The sequence below is a fragment of the Macaca fascicularis genome, chromosome 3 (assembly GCF_037993035.2).
Source record: "Macaca fascicularis isolate 582-1 chromosome 3, T2T-MFA8v1.1".
NCBI classification, from domain to species: domain Eukaryota; kingdom Metazoa; phylum Chordata; class Mammalia; order Primates; family Cercopithecidae; genus Macaca; species Macaca fascicularis.
The window spans coordinates 165,450,662-165,471,104 of record NC_088377.1 but is presented as its reverse complement, the minus strand read 5'-3'; the positions used below and the strand labels follow the sequence as shown (position 1 = coordinate 165,471,104).

At 36.7% G+C, this 20,443-nt stretch overlaps 1 protein-coding gene across 1 annotated transcript; it reads right to left on the bottom strand.

Annotated features, from left to right (window-relative positions):
* Window positions 1-1,965: 1,965 nt before the first annotated feature.
* On the bottom strand, window positions 1,966-15,645 carry LOC102119956 (hyaluronidase-1-like). The gene is made up of 3 exons (XM_005550647.4): window positions 14,723-15,645; window positions 10,029-10,118; window positions 1,966-2,406 (listed from the first exon to the last, which is right to left on the bottom strand). Exons 1-3 carry the CDS (start codon window positions 15,641-15,643, stop codon window positions 1,966-1,968), a joined length of 1,452 nt encoding a protein of 483 aa, XP_005550704.3. The 5' UTR covers window positions 15,644-15,645.
* Window positions 15,646-20,443: the final 4,798 nt, after the last annotated feature.

The following is a 20,443-nucleotide window of genomic DNA, read 5'->3' as shown; positions in this document are numbered from 1 at the left end:
CCAAAATTATTCAAGTTAAAATAAGCTACAACAAAACCTGAATGCTTTTCATGATCCGTTTTTAACTTGAGAAGATTTTTTTTTTTTTTTTACAAATTTTGAAGACTCCATTGCAATAAGTGTGGCAGTTTCTTTGGTTTTAGTTTATTTCGCTTGCTATTAAAATTCAGTAAAATAAAATTCAATAATCTTTTCTTATTTAGAAAAAGTTAAATGATTATCTATGGGTAATAGGATTGCAGTGTTTCCTAATTTTTTCTATGTATTTATGTGTATTGTCTCTTTTTCTTTCATCTACCTTGAATCTTCTTATGCCCTGATTATTTTGAAGGCACTGTAAGGTTAAACAGTGGCCTGATATGTATCCTGTCTTTGAGGTATTCATTGACTGTTGGACAAAATTGGCTATGCCTCTCATTCTTTTCTTATTTTCTTCATCTTCAAGATGTTAATAATATTATTAATATTGCCTGCCTTATTCGAGTTCATTGAATATCAAAACCCTGACATAATAATTGTTGAAGAACTTATCATCACTGTAAGGATAAAAGCAGCTATTTTTTTTTTCTCTTATAAAGTCTCAATACCAACTTTACTCATTGTAAAAATTATGTCATGCCTAGGCACAAGAATCTAATTACTCAAAGTACAGCCTTACTGGAGCAGGACACCAATAAAATAGGAAAAGTTATCAAATAGCCCACAATTGAGTTTACTATATTTCACTGCCCCTTAAACTTTTACTTCTCCCCAAAAAATGAATGAATAATGAATGAATGTACCAGCAAATGAATCAAAATAGGAGTTCAAGTGTGATCTGCCTATCAAAGCTCTATATGTATGCCAGTATGAAATATATGTGGATGTGCAATATTTGGAAGGCCTCAGACTGGGAAATATCTTCCCTAAACCAAGGGGAGAAATAGCATTGGGGACATTATAGTATCTTTTGAGTCTTTATGATAGAAGATGATCTGGATTACAACCAGATCAGTTAAGTGACCACGTGAACTACATGCATTGAAAACTGATGAATTACTTAGATACAGTACTTAGATACAGACCAACAAGTATCACATAAAAGGATTTCTCATATAAATTCTATTTTATGGGAGTCTAATACAATTTATCTTCTGATATTGATGATTGCTATATGAATTTCCAAGGGTGCTGGTGATACTTGGGTAAAGTTGAACCCCCCACAGCATTCATATAGGTTCGCTTTCACCCATATAACTTAGCATCCTGTGATCACTTATAATATTTAGGGATCCCCAATTACTGGAGTGCAAACAGCGATTTGCTTTTGCATCTGCTATTCCCTATTCCAAGAATGTATTTCCTAGGATATATTTGTGACTGCTCCTGCCTTCAAGATATCCCATCAGAGAGGCTTTGACTCTCTTATATTTCCAGTGTTCCCTCAAACTCCCTAATCCTTTTACCCCTCATTATTATTCTCCAGAGCACTTGCAACCACCAAATATATGTGTGTTTGTTAGTGTATTGGGTTAAAAAAAATTTTTTTTGAGACAGGGTCTCACTTTGTCACTCAGACTAGAGTGCAGTCACACAATCGTAGCTCCCCACAGCTTTGAACTCCTGGGCTCAATGATCCTCCCACCTCAGCCTGCAAAGTAGCTGGGACTACAGTCTACACCACCACACTCAGCTATTTTTTACATTTTTTGTAGAGATGGGATATTGCTATGGTGTCCAGACTTGGTTATTGCTTATTTATCATTGTTCATTTTCCCACAAGTATTTAAGCTCCCTGAGAGCAGGTATATTCAATTTATTTTCCCTATTGCCTTGCATGAGGTAAACACCCAGTAAATAATTGCTATTTCAATGAATGGCATCAATGACTACCTTTTTTATTTTTATTTTTTACTTTAAAGTCAATACATATTTTGGGAGAGGTTTGAGGTTGAAAAAAATCAACACTTGCTACTGTTTAGTATTTCAAGGAAAAACTGGCATTGTAGTAAGGGCTAAAAAAATTTTTAGCAGGATCACAGGAAAAGCCATACTGAGAAAAACTAATAAATTGAAGTTAACAGTAGGAGCCTTATTCATCTCTCTTAGGAGATCTGAAGAGTGATCCTGACAAGATGGTCCATGCCAGCCGTAATAGCAGTGACACACAAATCCATTCTTCATGGCTGTTATTGTCTTCTGTTTATTGTGTTCAGAAATGATGAATCTGAAACTCTTGTTTAGAACATATTTCTTACCACTGCTTTCAGGCATATGCAGATAGAAGGAGGACTCAGGTGTTTTTCGAATACATCTTCCATGATTGTTACATAGACTCTGACTGCAGAGCTTGGCTGCCGATGTCACATTCACAGCATAACGGCCCAAAGGCCCTCGGATAGATTGTTGCATAGATAAGCAGTTCTCCTGTAGGAAAAACAGAAATCTACTTAAAGCACTCTCAAAGTGTGCTTCCATTATCCAGGCAGTATTAATGCCTGAAGTTTTGCATTTGGTAAGGCTGAGGAGGAAGAGCATTTCTGTGGATTAGCTATTTAAAGGAGGGACAAGCCTTTATAGGGTCATGTGAGCATGAGCCATGCCTTCAATTGGGAAGACTATGAACCAACCAAATTCATATCATTTCTAGGTGAAGATGATCTCACAGTGTCCCAGTAGAGACTGGTCCTTAATGTAAAGACATATTTGTAGTAATACTTTTAAAAGATATCATTAATATGGGGATGGTTTGTTAAAATTTAACTTCACTTGTGAAACATTTTCAATGCTGATACTCAATATATTTTAACATTAGGTCAGATTTTTCAAAAACTACCAAGTCATCCTATTCTTCTCTCTACCTCTAATGAGATAATTCTCCTAAAGTTGATGAGTTCTCATCCACATTTTTATAACTTTACTAGGGGTGTGTGTGTGTGTGTGTGTGTGTGTGTGTAATTATGAACAAGAGGGGGTATTATTTTGTGCTTTTGAATCATTTACATACATATATCATGTAGGATATTTTTGCAACTCGCTTTTTGAACTTAACATTTTCCATTTTTTATGTTGATGCATGTAGCATTATTTCATTTTAATTGCTGTTTAGTATTTCATAATATAAATATAACATACTTTACTTGTCCATCAGTCAGTTTTTAGGACGTAGAATATAAAAGATCATTATTTACACAAAATGCTAGTGTTACTTGTACATTGTATATAGGGTCCAATGATAGTAGGTAAGAATGTCTTCCCACAAGTCTACCATTGGGTATTTCATTGATGTGTCCACAGAATTGGGCTTTAACTTTAGGACACATTTCTGTACATTAATGATCATATTGTGCAGTTAGGATGGGCAAACCTAATTGAAATGATGTTATCAGCTAACCCAGAAGAGCCTGGCTGGAATCTTGATAAATGTCTGCCTTGATCCACACAGGTAGGACCATGGAAAAATTCTAGTAAATTAATTAGTAACATAAATTGAGTTTTCTATTAGCATTTAATTATTTATTTTATCAATATTTAAACTCATGCATAATTTAAAACCAATTAAGCTTAGAACAGTGGGATATTTTCTCAGTGAGAGGAGGCCCCAGAACTGTGACTCCATCTGGTAAAGATTTGGGAGATTCAAATTGAAAGTCATAAGGCAGAATAAAGCTCTTAATTGACAGGTAGTTGAACAAGGCCAGCACTTTGGCAATAGTAAATTCTGAAGATCATGTAAGCAATATTATTTGTTACAGACACATTCAATCTGCGGCAGTCTCATACTATATTTAGAAACACACGCTGTTTTTAGTCAGGACAAGACTCCTTGTCTGAGGCATCTGAGGAGGTTTCTAAGAAAGACACAGTAAAATAAAACATCAAACAATTGAAGCAAAGGAAAGAAGAGAAAAGGGAGGCTGGGAAGGAAAAAAGAGGAAGGATGAAAAAGCAACCAAGAAAGACAGAGGTCAGGAGGAGTCAAACGAAGACAACATAGAACACTGGCAAATATAATCAACTTCAACTTGGGCATTCCCTGTTCTGTCACAGCCGTCCTCCTTGCTTCCAGAAGATCACATCCCTGTTTTGTCCCCAACCTCACTAGATGTCCCTTCTCAGTCTTCTTTACTGGCTCCTGTTCATCTTTCCTACATTTAACACTGGAGTGCCCCTGGCTTAAATCTTAGACCTCTTCTCTTCTATAGCTGTACTATTTCACTGAATAAACTCATCCCATCTCATTACTTTAAATACAATCCCCAAATATGTATCACCCAGACCTTATCCCTGAATTGATTGTGTACCCACCTACTTACTTGACATCTCTGCCTGGATGTCTTACAAGCATTTCAAACTTAACGTACTCCAACATAATCTACTGACCCTCTTCCCAGAGTTCCCCATCTCAGCATAAGCCAACTTCCTCTTTCCAGTGCCTCAGGAGCAAAACCTTGGAGTTATTCGTCACTCCTTTTCCCGCTTACAGTTAATCCATCAGCAAGTCCTTTTCAGTCTACCTTCAAAATATATCCTGAATTCAACCCTTGCTACCATTCTGTTTCAGGTCACTAATAGCTCTCGCCTGGATGATTACCTCCCAACTAGTCTCACACAATCTGTTCTAAATACAGTAAGCATACATATGTTTCTCTCTATAATTAAGTAAAATAAGAATCAACAATAAAAGAAGTAGACACAAAAATCCTAGTTTTTTACAGATTAAAAATACCCTCCCAAGTAGCAATTTGGTCCAAAAGGAAATCTTTTAAATTACAATTTCAAATTAATTAGAAAAATAAAAACAACTGGAATACTACATGTTAAAATACGTTAATACATCCAAAGTAATTTTCAATGTCAATGCCTAGTCATAAGTGCTTTTGTTTACTGGGTGATCCAATTATCAAACCAGAAACAAGGCATTTTGGCATTGGCTTTCACCTGGACTCCCATTCAGCTATACAGCAGTGTGCACTAGTAGCTGATGGGGTGCTGAGTGGCACGCTTTCCACTTAAGCTTTTTTCTATGCTTCCTATTCCCTCAACTTTCTGCATCTTCTCAGTCACTTTTCCACTTTTAGAAGCTCCACCTTAGTGGCTACCTGCTTCATTGAATCAGTGCATTTCCTATCTCTGTCTATTATCAGAAGCTGGTCACCAATTTCCTAGAACCCAGCAAGTGATATTCTACCTATTATGGCAAACTTTCTTGACTTTCGGTGTATCTGGAGCATTCACTAAATTTCTGAAATTAGCTTCTAATTTTAAATCTTTATCCAAAGAAATGTGCACCTTTTTGTGGAAGTTTATCCTCTACTCTGTCTTTGGATCTGAAAGAAATGTCCTAACATTTTAAAGCATGCTAATACTAGATTCAAAAGTAATACTTTTTATTGCAACAGCTTTGATTATTTAACATAGAGGAATAAAATAATAAATTAAACAAGCATTCAATTCAAGAACTTAGAAAAATAATTTTTTAGAAAGCAATCTCATGAAAAGAAATAATAAAGATAAAAGTATAAATTTTTGAATTAGAAAATTGAATTGATAAAGAGTGGGTCTTCAAAAAAAGAAAACCATCAAACACTTATATCTGACAAGCCTAACTAATCAAAAAAAGAAGAGTCATGATTGATTGATTGATTAAGTGGTTGAACTCAGTCTCCAATTCATTGATAATGCATAGCTTGAAGCATCTACCCATTGTTTCACCCTTTGTGAAATGGTTGGTTCTTGAGGCATGGTCAGCCCTCATCATAAAACTATTAGGTGTGATTATATCCACCCTAAACAAAGATATTCCCAGATTACCACCCAGAAACCAAGGACAAAGGCCAGATCTCTCTTTGGGAAAAGCCAGATTCTTTATAACCCATTGTCTCTCCATCTCACTACCTCCTCTTCTATTTTACTATGAAAGTTTTGATTATATCAACCTTAATTATTGCTTCTAGAGTTGGATTTGTCAGCCTTTTGGATGTGATTCCATGACTATTTCAGCTGCTCTAAGGAAAGATGATCTGTATTTAAAGATTCACATCAGGAATCTAAAAGAGAATTTTGTCTATGTGACAGCTTGGATTTAATCAGACCATCCCAAATACATGCTTCAATTAGGAGAAACCTGTTAAACCATTTATATGTAATGTGGTTAAAAAAAGACAGGAACTTTACATATAATTTATAAAAATGTGATATACTACATAAACAGTAAGAAAAATAAAAATCATATGACCATCTTACTAGATGCAGAAAAAGCATTTTTTAAAAATTTAACACCCCTTCACAGTAAAAACTCTTACAACAATAGGTATAGAAAGAATGTATCACAACATATAAAGGCCATATATGACCAGCCCATAGCTAACATCATAGTCAATGATGAAAAGTTGAAGCTTTTTCTCTAAGATCAGAAATAACACAAGGATACTCACTCTAATCATTTCTCTTTTATTCATTTTAGTTTAATTATTTTCCTTTAAGAGATGGAGCCTGTCACCCAGGCTGAAGTGCAGTAGCACAATCATAGTCCATTACAGCTTTGAAATCCTAGGTTCAAGTCATTCTCCTGCTGTAGCCTCCTGAGAAGCTAGGACTACAAGCACACACCAACACACCTGGCTAGTTTTTTCTTTTTTACTATTTGTAGAGATGGTGTCTCATTTTGTTGCCCAGGCTGGGTTTGAACTCATGGCCTCAAGCAACCTTCCTGCCTCAGCTTCCCAAAGTACTGGGATTATAGGTATGAGCCATCTCATCCAGCCAACTCTGACCACTTCTATTCAACATAGTACTAGAAGTCCCAGCTAGAGCAATTAAGCAAGAAATAAAAATGAATCTGAATTTAAAACTATCCTTGTTGCAGATGATATAATTCTATATATAGAAAATCCTAAAAACTACAAAAAAATGTCATAAGTAATAAAGAAATTCAGTAAGGTTGCAGTATACAAAACCAACATATACAAATTAATTGAATTTCTATTCATTAATAGTGAGCCATCTGAAAAGGAAACTAAGAAAACAATTCCATTTACAATACCATTAAAAATAATAAAATCCTTAGGAATAAACTTAACCAAAAAAGTGAAAAACTTGTACATCGAAAACTACATAATATTGATAAAAGGCGTTAAAGGAGACATAAATAAAAGATAACTTATGTTTATGGACAGAAAAACTTAATGTTGTTAAAATGTCCACACTGCCCAAACTGATCTGCAAGTTCGATGCTATCCCCATCAAAATCCCAATGGCAATTTTTACAGAAATAGAAAACAAAAAACTAAACTTTATATGGAACCACAAAAGGCCCAGAAGAGCCAAAGTAACCTTCAGAAAGAACAAAACTGGAGGTTTCACATTTCCTCATTTAAAAATACATTACAATTCTACAATAAATAAAACACTATGTTACTGGTATAAAGGAAGATATACAAGTCACAAGTCACAGGAACAGAATAGAGAGGCCAGAAGTAAACCCACACATATATGATCAACTGATGTTTGACAAGAGTGCCAAGAACACAACAGAGAAAAGATAGTCTCTTCAACAGATGGAGCTGGGAAAACTAGATATCCGTATGCCCAGAAACGAAATTGGATCCCTATCTTACACCACACACAAAAGTCAATTCCAACTGGACTAAAGACTTACTTAACATTAGACCGAATACTCTAAAATGCCTAAAAGAAAACACACGGGGAACGCTTCTTGACACTGGTCTTGGCAATTATTTCTTAGACATGACACCAAAAGGACAGGCAACAAAAACAAACATGGACAAATGGGATGCATCAAACTGAAAAGCTTTTGCACAGCAAAAGAAACAGCAGTGTGAAGAGATAACCTATAGAATAGTAGAAATATTTCCAAACCATATATCTGATAGAGGTCAATATCCAAAATATATAAGGAACTTCTATGACTCAGCAAAAAATCCAAATAACCCAATCAAAAATTAAGCAAAGGACCTGAACAAACATTTCTCCAAAGAAGACATACAAAGAGCTAACAGGTATACGAAAAGATGCTCAAAATCATTAATTATTGGGGAAATATAAATCAAAACAATGAGCTGTCACCTCACACCTGTTAGGATGGGTATAATTTAAAAAATAAAAGATAGCAAGTGTTGAAGTTGTAGAGAAGTGGGAACCCCCAAATCCTGTTGATGGGAATGTTAAATGGTACAACAGCTATGGAAAACAGTATGGAAATTCCTCAAAAAATTCTAACTATAACTACTATGTGATTCAGTATATATGCATATACACTTCTGGATATATAAAAGAAGTGAAATTGCAATCTCAAAGAGATGTCTGCATTCCTATGTATATTGCAGCACTATTCACAGTAGCCAAGAAATGGAAACAATCCAAGTGCCTGTTGACAGATAAATGAATAAAGATAATTCACTATATACATACACTGAAATAGTAGTCAGCCTTTTAAAAAGAAGGAAATAATGTCCTTTATAACAACCAGATGAACCTGGGGGGGCATTACTCTATGTGAACTAAGGCAGTCACAGAAGGACAAATGCTACATGATTGTACTTAGGAGGTATCTAAAATAGTAAACTCGTAGAATCAGAGAATACAGTAATAGTTGTAAGGGGCTGAGGGTGGGAGAAATGGGAAGTTGTTATTTAAAGGTTGCAACTTTTCAGTTATGCTAGATAAATAAGTTAGAGATATGCTAGTTCAGTTCCGCTAGATAAATAAGTTCGAGAGATCTCCTGTACAACATAGTGTCTATAGTTAATAATGTATTAAGCAATCCAAAATTTAAGAGGGTAGATTTCATATTAAGTATTCTTATAACAAAAGAACAGAATAGATTGTTAATTTTTTTTTTTTTTTTTTTTTTTTTTTTTTTTTTTTTTTTTTTTTTGAGATGGAGTTTCACTCTTGTTGCCCAAACTGAGAGCGCAATGGCGTGATCTCGGCTCAGGGCAACCTCTGCCTCCCGGGTTCAAGTGATTCTCCTGCCTCAGCCTCTTGAGTAGCTGGGATTACAGGCATGCGCCACTATACCCAGCTAATTTTGTATATTTAGTAGAGACGGAGTTTGTCCATGTTGGTCAGGCTAGTCGCAAACTCCCGACCTCAGGTGATCCACCCGCCTGCGCCTCCCAAAGTGCTGGGATTACAGGCGTGTGCCAACGCGCCCAGCCAGAACAGAGTAGATTGTTAATGAATCTTTATATACAAATAGATTTTTCTCCCACATGCATTTCTATAACAGGTAATCAGCAAAGTAAATAATCATTTTGGGGCCGGGTACGGTGGCTCACGCCTGTAATCCCAAGACTTTAGGAGGCCGAGGTGGGCTGATAGCTTGAGGCCAGGAGTTTGAGACCAGCCTGGCCAACATAACAAAACCATGACTCTACTAAAAATACAAAAAATAAGCCAGGCATGGTGGCACATGCCTGTAGTCCCAGCTAGTCAAGAGGCTGAGTCACAAGAATCCCTTGTACCTGGGAGGCAGGGGTTGCAGTGAGCCGAAATTGCGCGACTGCACTCCAGTCTGGGTGACAGAGTGAGACTGTCTCACCAAAAAAAAAAAAAAAAAGAAAGAAAAAATTATTTATCATTTTTGGAGCATCTGCCCTCCTTAGTGCAAATGAAATAATTTTTCATTTTTAAAATTTATTATTTTTTGTTTGTCACATATATATTATGCCATGTAATCTACCAAAATCCTGCAGAGGAGGTTTTATTTTAGTCCAGTTTTTTAGTTGGAGAAGCTGAGACTCAGAAATGTTAATTAACATGCTCAAAATTACACCCCTAGGACATAAACATCAGTTTCTCACTTAGCTGCCTGATTAGAATGATTGCGCTCTTTCTACCCTTCTACTAACCACAATGGCTGGTATGGAGTAGATGCTCAATGTTAGAGCCTGTACTTTTTGAATTTCACTAAGGTCATGTAAGCAGATAATCAGCAACCATTTGACTCTGATGCAAAAAAAAAATTTTTTTTTAACCAATCTCAAAAGTGTATTCAAGTTGCTGACAGAGAAATCATTGCTTACCTTTGAAGCAGAATATTCATATCCTCCCCACAATATTACTCCCGCTGCCCCCAATGCAGCACTTTCGCCAATTGTATGCACTAAGTCCTCCTGGAAAAGAGAGGTATCAGGAGTAGTTTCCACCAAGTCAAATTTTGTCACTGATAATGCAATAATAAGACTAAACCCCTCAACTGTGGAAAGGAACACATTAATAACGATATCTTTGTTTCTAAAACAAAGGACTATACCACAGGGTAAATACTGCATGATCTCAGATAGAATCTGAAAAAGTTGATCTCACGGAAGTAGGGAGTAGAATGGTGATTACCCGAGGCTGAGGTGGTTAGGAGGGAGAGGGGATTGAGGAGATGTTGGTTAAATAACATATAATTACAATTAGATAGGAGGAATAATTTCAAGAGATCTATTGTATAGCATGGTGTCTATAGGTAATGACAATATATTGTAGTCTTGAAAAATGCTAAGAGAGTGGATATTAAGTGTTCTTAAAAATAACTGTGAGGTCATGAATTTGTTAATTAGCTAGATTTAACCTTTCTACAATGTCTATGTACCTCAAAACATATTGTATATGATAAATACATACTACAATTGTATGTGTTGATTAAAATATAAATTTTAATACACAGAAAAAAAGCATGTCTTTTAAATAAAGCTATCATACAAAAAAATAAAACAAAAGACTATAGAAGAATTGGAAAAGGTGATTACTGCCTTGGATTCTTACATTTACTTGAGAAATATTTGCAATGTTCCAGGCAATATTCTAAACACCGAGAATATAAAAGTGAAATAGATTTCAATTCCTGTTCTTGAAGGAATGCTTTTTAGTCTAATGGTTGAGACAGACATATAAACAAGTGACTACAATATAATAAGATAATTTTCATATTAGTAGTACTCACAAGGCACATATAAATTAGAAGTGCCTAATACTTCATGGAAGAGTCTGGGAAGGCTTCCTTGAACAGGTTAAATTTCAGATGACTCTTGGGAATGAGAATCAGTAGACTCTTGAGAATGAGTATGAATTCACAAGACAGTCTAGAGAGAGCAGAGTTTTATATCCACAAGGGAGAATAAGAGCAGAGACTCAGATCCAGGCAAAATCACCGTCCATCCGGAGAACTCCCAGCACTTCCTTGTGGTAAAGCGTACAGAATTTGGTAAGTAAGAACATATGAATTTCTATGTATAAACAGAATCCAAATACAAACATAAAAATGCTGTTTTAAAGTGTTAAGACAACTGGCCAGGCGCAGTGGCTCACGCCTGTAATCTCAGCACTTTGGAAGCCCAAGGCAGACAGATCACTTGAGGTGAGTAGTTCGAGACCAGGCTGGGCAACACGGTGAAACCCTACCTTTACTAAAAATACAAAAATAGCCAGTCATGGTGGTGCTTGCCTGTAATCCCAGCTACTTGGAAGGCTGAGGCAGGAGAGTCTCCTGAATTCAGGAGGCAGAGGCTGCAGTGAGCCAAGATCCTGCCACTGAACTCCAGCCTGGGTGACAGAGTGAGACTCCATCTCAAATAACTAAATAAATGCAAAAATTTAGTGCTGGAAAGACACAAACTTGCAACTTTGATTCTTTTTTCTTTTTGCATATAAAGAATGCATTGGAGGCCCGGCATGGTGGGTAATCCCAACACTTTGGGAGGCTGAGATGGGTGGATCACCTGAGGTCAGGAGTTCGAGACCAGCCTGATCAACATCGTGAAACCCCATCTCTACTAAAAATACAAAAATTAGCCAGCGTGGTGGCACACGCCTGTAATCCCAGCTACTTGGGAGGCTGAGGCAGGAGAATCACTGGAACCAGGGAGGCGGAGCTTGCAGTGAGCTGAGATCGCACCATTGCACTCCAGCCTGAGTGACAGAGCGAGACTCCATCTCAAAAAAAAGAAAGGAATGCATTGGAGGGGAAGGTCAAGATAGTACAGGCAGGAACACCAATTAGGAGGTGATAGAAATAGTTCGGTGAGAAATGATGATGCCTCAACAAAGGTAGTGTCAGTCCTTGTAAAGCAGAGGGAACAGATTGAAGAGTTATTTGGAAATAAAGATGGGTAAGTTTTAGTTACCTATTGGATAATGAAAAGAGGAGAAGGGAGGCAGCCAAGTGACTTTCAAATTGGGTGACTATGTAGATTACAGTTCACCAAGATAAGAAACTGAGGATGTTATGCTAATGAATATAGGCCAAGAGCAAAGAAGTAGGAAATAGGGAGAGATGGGAGATAAAGGGGATGACAGATGGAGCAATCTGCATTCTTTTCTCCCCTACAAGGTATGGAGAGTCAGAGATCCAGTGCAAAGGTGGAGTGCTCACAGACTGCAATGAGTCAATTGTCACACCACTGTAAGCTTTCCTGCGTGGTAGGAAGGTTTCAGCAATACTGGTATTTATGTTCTGCAATTTGTCTAAGTAATACAATAAGAAATGAAATCTTTCTTCCGTTATACTGACTAGTATCACATTCCTTAAACCTAAATGTAGTCACTTATTTTAATTGAGACACTCCTGAAGGCAAATACCAACCAGAACTGGTTTTTAAAACATGCATTGGAAAGTTATGTTACTTAGACGAAAGGTGAGAAAAACCCATACTGTTTTTTGATATGTGATACATGGAAGGCAATAGGAAAGCATTAAAACAATTCAATATAATGCTCAGGTGATTCTATATATTTTGGTGAGTGAAGAATGCAGTCTATTGATGTCTAAAGTAGAGCTCAGAGGTGATACTTAACCTATAATTTACTTTAAAAGTCTAATGTACCCACAAAAATTAAAAATAAAAAAGATTAAAAAGCCTAAAAGCACAAAAAATAGGAAAGCAATGAAAAGCTTTTATGAAAATGTGTCTCATCTCATTCTCCCGTTTTCTCTCAAGGTGAACTCTTTGACTGCATGAATTATTATTATTTTCTACTGTTATTACCAATAACATGTAATTCCTGACACAATGTAGGCACTCAAGAATTTCTGAATGAATAAATATAACTCAGGTTTTTTTCTGAAAAGGATTTAAGAACGTAAAATGATTTGAGAAAGCTGGCATCACTTGAGGAATATCTTAGCAAGAAGACTTTGGTAGGCATGACTGATATCCTAAAATACCTGGACAACTGGCTTTTGAAAGAAGGATTTGATGTATTCTATGTTGCACCAGAAGGTAGAATTAGAACTAGTGGTATGAAATTACTGGAGGCAAAGTAGATTAAATATACTCAAAAACTTTCTAGGAATTAATATTTCCCCCAGACGGCAGTTTTCCTTCTAATGTAAGAAGCGCCCCCATCAAAAAGTGTTAAAGTAGAGGCAGGATGAGAAAGCGTTTTTATTTAGGTAGGAGATGGGTTAAGTGCCCATGAGATTCTTCCAAATTTTTGTCATAATGCTATGATTCTTTTCCTTCTAAATTTATTGAATGATACTGAGTAATCCTGCAATGTCAAGTCTAATTAATAATATTTGGATTTTATTCTGAAATATTTAGGAAGAATTGCTACTGCTTTTCAATGGTTTTAAATGGCCTTATCTCAAACCTAAGTGGTCTACGAAAGCTGTGTATTGTCTATACAACAGCTTTGCTTCTGTGTTGGGTACTGCCATAAAGAATTGTTGGCTGTCAGGTGTGGATGGAGATTTGAAGGTTTTCTTATCTAGCCACCCAACCAATGATTGAATCCTTACGATAATGTCCTATGTGACAATCTAGTTCAAGTTTGAACACTTGCCATGTCTTCAAACTTATTATCTTCTAAACAAGCTCATCCCCACATCTGTAGGCTTCCAGCTTTGTGTTCAGTCTAAAGACAGTATCTGTCTCCTTATATAAACCAGTTTTAATGCCTTGACAATAACCACTCGATTGCACTGTAGACTCTTAAAGACAAAATCAAGAGAATCTATGTAATTTTTTCAGTTAGCCTAGCTAATTAAAACATACAAATGCAATATAATGAGAAATGTAGCTGGTTAATAATTTACCCCGAGCTCTATGTTGTACGTTTTTGATTTGGAAAATTGCCTTTTCATATTAAGAAGTTCGTTCTACGCCGGCTGTGGTGGCTCACCCCTGTAATCCCAGCACTTTGGGAGGCTGAGGCGGGCAGATCACGGGATCAGGAGATCGAGACAATCCTGGCTAATATGGTGAAACCCTGTTTCTACTAAAAATACAAAAAAAATTAGCTGGGCATGGTGGCGGTTGCCTGAAGTCCCAGCTACTCCGAAGGCTGAGGCAGGAGAATGGCGTGAACCTGGGAGGCGGAGCTTGCAGTGAGCCCAGATAGCGCCACTGCACTCCAGCCTGGGCGACAGAGCGAGACTCCTTCTCAAACACAAAATAAAAAATAAGTTAGTTCTAAAATTTCTCTCTGGTTAAAATTACTCTATCTGTTACATTATTTAAATCAAGTTTAACATCTGTTCTGTAGGAAACTCCTGTGAATGCTAAGCTGGTAAGAATCATTATCCAAAAGTGTTAAGTGCACATCTAATTGTCAGTGACATTTTTCAGCACTGAGTTGACATTTGAAGAAATATACATGCTTAAAAGAGAATAAGATTGTGTTGCTAAGGGAAAATAAATATCCTAAAACATTTATGTGGAGGCTTTATATAGTTATTCTACAAAATTTCCATTTAAAAAAAAAAATGTGAGTGACTGCTTTTCCTTACCTGTGATAGAGCTTCAGTACTATGCAAATAAAATGGTCTGGAAAAAATAAAAACCGGCAAAACATAGTCATGTCTAGCCATTTCAGCAATCCTCATGGCTTCTCTCACCCGATAGTGAACAAATTTCAAAGCATTTAAGCTTGACTTCAGTATTTTATCCAAATATATTGAAGGATAAAGCGCTGCGCTTTTCTTCCACAGCCACAGGAGTTGGTCATTGCGGAGAATTTCATCATTCGGACAATTACCTGTGTACGTCTCTGGATTTATTCTGTAATCATAATTGTAGCAGTCTGGGTAGAGATAAAAGCCCCATAAACATTTTGGTCTCATTTCTAAAGCCAATGTGAGAGTAACGTTCATGAAATTTTTTCCAGCATTTTCAAATTCCTCTCGGGCAACTGTTTCCACTTTCATTTCTGACCAATAAGGATGATGGTTTCTAGTGAAGGCTAAAGAGTGGTTGTTATATATTATTCGGCTGCCCCGATTTCTATCCCATTGGGGTTTCCAACTTTCCCAGTCAATAACAACAAGTCCTTCTGATCTCCACCAAGGGACTGCTTCTCCGATGTCATCAGCAGCTTTCCTAAGATGTTCAGAAAGGCTCACGTTCTGCGGTATTCCTCCATTAAAGGATTTTCCATCTTGAGAGAAGTAAGGGTAATACCCTAATTCGTTTGGATAAATTATGGCAATTTTTGACCCACTCTGAGTCTCTAAAGGATTTGATATAATGTTAAATACTTGAAGATTCATATTCACGTTGAAGAAAGGCATACAGTACATTGTTGGGGCTGCCCAGAAAATGCTGAAAGGCTGGCTGTCGATCACCGGAGGCATTGCTGGTTTGAGGGCTGCCTGAGTTAACAGGATGAAGAGTGGCAGCACTCCTAACCATGCCACCCATGGGTTACACATGGCTTGAGGTTTTCAGCATTACAGCAGTCTCCTTAAAAATAATAAGCAAAATATCATACATAATGGAGTCAAATGTCTCTTAAGTTTTGTGGTATACAGTGAATAGACCAAATATTTTAAAATATCTTTCAGGTTTTATTAACATCTAGGCCAATATAGATATTATAGTCTATATATGGATATTATAGGCCAATGTAGTTTCATCGCAACAAGGGAGGATGAGTGGGGCTTTTTTTTTTTTTTTCACTTGAAATGTGAAAAAAAATCTAGTCAATAAAAACTATAAAAAGTTTCACACATTCGTCAGCTACGCAAACTCTAGCTGCTAGCCATTCTGGTTTTAATTTCCTACGATTCTGAGTACGCTAACCAAACCTTCTTGTACTGACAAGCCTTTGCTGGGTGTAAGAGGAACTAGAAAAGAAAGGCTGAATGGATTGTCATATCTCCTTATTGATTACTCGCAAAGTGACTCCAAGAACATGCCCACTTGAAAATTAACAAATATTGGAATTTTAACTAATATTAAATAGAACAAAAAGAAATAACTAACTGTACTAACAGTAATACTTTACATGCAATTTAAAATGCACTGGCCTCAATGTTTGTTTTTAAAACAGAGAGCAGTTACCCTTGGAAACAGCATAGGCTGAAATAAAAAAAAAAAACAAGTAGAAATTTAATTACCCTTTGTTGATTATGGATTTTGGTGCTATCATCTTCTCTTAGATATATAAACAAGCCTAAAATCCTGTTAGTTCTTTAACTCCAGTGGTTTTCCTATAAAGAAACTGGATTGTATATTCAGCAGTTAAACCCTAAATAAACCTTGTCTCTTTAGGCCCCTCTAACTAGTCCGTTGGGACAAAAACTGCCAAAGAATCTTCCCAGAATACAAGGACTATCTAATAGTTGATGCATTCCAGCCAACAAGATCTCATCCTGAAAGCAATATGGTTGCAGTTATATATCAAAATTATCTTATCGTATGGATTTTTTTAAATAAAGGAATTTATTTTAAACAGATTTTTCTCTGATATAATTAAACTCAGTTTCTTTTTAAGAGTCATACATTGTTTCTCATGTAGTTCTTGGTGTCTTCATTTAATGTACTAAATTCAGGAAAGACACCAACCAAAATTGTAAGCTAACTCTCACAACATAGCATCCAAAGTTTGTAAAGAAACTTGAGTAAGTCGTAGGCTCTCTGTACACTGAATTTTTAAGTTGACAAATGTGAATAATAATTTACTCTTTTAAATAAACTGGATATTACTGAGATGATTGCCTTCATGTGGAGTGTGTATTGTAGCACCAGATGAATCTCTAAGCTATCAGAGATGGTTTCTCTCCCATCACTCTTCTCCAATCATGAGATCTTAATTTGACTCCCATTCACCCACAAAAATATAAAAGCAAATCTTCTTCATTCTTTATTTGTTGTTCAGGGAAAACGTAAGAATATCTACTCTCCATAAATATTATTCTTTACCTCCCTCTGGTCATGACTGCACATTGGGTACATATGCCTAATAAACTGACACCCTTGGGAAAAAAAACACCTTTTTAAAATGTCATATCGCAATAAATTTTTTAGAGTCAAAGGGCCTAAAAATACAAAATATCGTGCTTTAGTAAAATACAGTTACAAATTTCCTCTTCTAGGAGGTTTTCATTATGTTTTCCGCGTATATAAATGATACACAATCATCTATTTTTGTAGCTAGCCTATGGAAAAATTATTTTGGCATTATTTTGGTTCCTAGTCTACATTTTATAACAAACTTCTACTACAGTAACAAAAATATGCATTATAATTGTATGCATTTTTAAATATAATGAATTCTTTCTACATGCTACTTACTGAGATTTTATGTTTTTCTAGCCATTTCTATTATTCAAGGTATAAAACTAGATCTACATTTTTCCACTTATAAAATATATATACTAATACATACATATACATATATACATACATACATACACTTGAATGTTTATTCAACAAATCTGATATGTTTCAGGCAAGTAGCTAGGTCTAGCGAACCAGTGGAGAAAGCAACATAATTTTACACATTGTAAAAAGGTATAGATACCAGCCAGACGCAGTGGCTCATGCCTGTATTCTCAGCACTTAGGGAGGCCAAGGCAGGCAGATCATGAGGTCAGGAGTTTGAGACCAGCCTGGCCAACATGGTGAAACCCCGTCTCTTCTAAAAATACAAAAATTAGCCACGTGTGGTGGTGTGCACCTGTAATCACAGCTACAGGAGGCTGAGGCAAGAGAATCACTTGAACCTGGCAGGCAGAGGTTGCAGTGAGCTGAGATTGTGCCGCTGCACTCCAGCCTGGGTGATAGAGTGAGACTCTTTGTCTCCAACTATATATGACATTCTGGAAAAGAAAAAATATGGAGACAATAAAAAAAATTAGTGGTTGCCAAGGGTTGGGGAGAAGGACAGATGAATAGGTGGAACATGGTGGATTTGGAGAGCAGTGAAACTATTTTGTGTAATACTTTAAAGGTAGATACCTGCCGTTATACATTTGTCAAAAGCCATAGAATGCACAACACAGAGAGTGAACCCTAATGTAAACTATAGACATTGGATAATAAGAACATTTCCATGTATCAGTTATAACAAATGTCCATATCATCAGCTATAACCAATGTACCACTCTGGTGGGGATGTCAATAGCAGGGAAGGTTGTGATGTCAGGGAGAAGAGCGTATGTGACAAGTGTCTCTGCTTTCTGCACAGTTTTGCTAGGAACCTAAAAGTGCTCTAAAAAGTAAAGTCTATTTGAATGAAAAATGTTATAGATACAATTGCATTCACTGCTACTATGTTTGTAATAGAAAATCCTAAAAACAATATCTATGTGATCAACAAGAAGTTTCTTAAATATACTGTGAACTATATTATGGTAATTCCACCAAATACTATAATATGAAGTAATGTGTTTTTTTTTTCCCCAGTTTCTTGTTGTCTTTCAACTTTTTCATTCATTTTGCCATGAAACCCCTCACAAGAAGAAAGTCAGCTTTAAAGAGCCAATTTCAGATTGACACCTGTCAAGTAAACATTTTCTGCTTCTCTTGCAGCCACTGATACCCACACTTCAACCATGCAGGAACCAGAAGCAACCTAGTATTTGGGAAAAAGTACTTGGCAAGGGATAGAGAAGTGAAACACACCTTGTCTTTTTTCCTGGCATATTTTCTTCCATCAGATTTAATCCAGAAGAATGAAAAAAGAGATAACTTTTACTAAACTTTGAATTTAACTTTATAAACTTAATTAGTGACCAAAGTGATAAAATCTGGTTGTTGAGACTAAGGATCTGTAGGTGACATAACTTTGAGGGGTTTGGTCTGCTGTTCAGTTTGATCTGATGGCATACGCTTCAATAAGCTGGGGTTGTTCAATAAATTGTTAACGGGAAGGACACTTGCTCCCTCCCTGTCCAATAGGATGTGACAGGTGAGAGAGAACACAACTAGCAGGTAAGAGAGATGCAGAAGAAAAGGTCCTAGAGATGGATGGTGGTGATGGCTGCAATGATATAAATGTACTTAATGCAAGAAAGAATGTTGCAAATGCTGGGCGCAGTGGCTTACACATGTAATACTAGCACTTTAGGAGGCCGAAGGGGGCAGATTGCTGGAGGCCAGGAATTCTAAACCAACCTGGGCAACAAGGCGAAACCTTGTCTCTACAAAAAAAAATACAAAAATTAGTCAGGCATGATGGTGCATGCCTGTAGTCCCAGCTGCTCGGGAGGCTGAGGTAGGAAGATCACTGGAGCCCAGGAAGTGGAGGTTGAAGTGAGCCAAGATCATGCCACAGTACTACAGCCTGGACAATGGAGTGAGACCCTGTCTCAAAAAAAAAAAAAAAGAAAGAAAGAATGCTGCAAGGGAAGCAGTGCACTTGGAGGACAACCAGTTTTCTATTATAGCAAGAAAATACAGAGAAGACTCAGAGAAGATGAATTTGATCGAGGGGATTCTCTTGACTGGAGATTTTAAGTTACAAAGAATATAATGAACAGGTTTTCAAAGTCAGGGGGTGGCATGATCTTGGCTCCATTAGAGGGTGTAAAGCAGAGCACACAAAAGATGAATAATAACCTGGGAATTTGGGCTTCTTGTGTAAAAGGCATGATGGAATGAGTTCTGATGGATTCCTCAAGGAAGATGAATAATCGGTTTCAATTATATCCTCCTTCTTGTCAGTGGTGCTATGGTCTTAATGTTGGTGTACCCTCAGAATCATATGTTGAAACCTAATCTCCAATGTGATTATATTAACAAGTGGGCCTTTGGGAGATGATTTGGAAGGCTCTGCCCTCATAAATAGGATTAGTTCCCTTATTACAAAGGCCCCAGAGAATGGCCTTACCCCTTCCACCATGTAAGGAGACAGTGAAAAGGTGCCATCTATGAACCGAGGAGCAGGCCCTCACCAGACACCAAACCTATTGGGACCTTGACTGTGGACTTCCTAGTCTCCAGAACTGTGAGAAATACATTTCTGTTGTTTAAGCCACCCAGTTTAAGATATTTTTGTTATAGCAGCCTGAAAAGACTATGACCATTGGTATCTTAGACATTCTGTAGTAGGAAGATCTAGAGAGAAAGGGCATCAACTTTCTCTCTAGATCTTTCAGAGTTCTATGAGGTCTCTTTTCAGTTCTGCCAAGGACAGTGTCCAAAATGACCATGAGGTTTTACCATGCTTTCTTTTCTTTATACATTTTCTGCAACTGAAATGTGAACCTATTGAGATGGTCTAAACC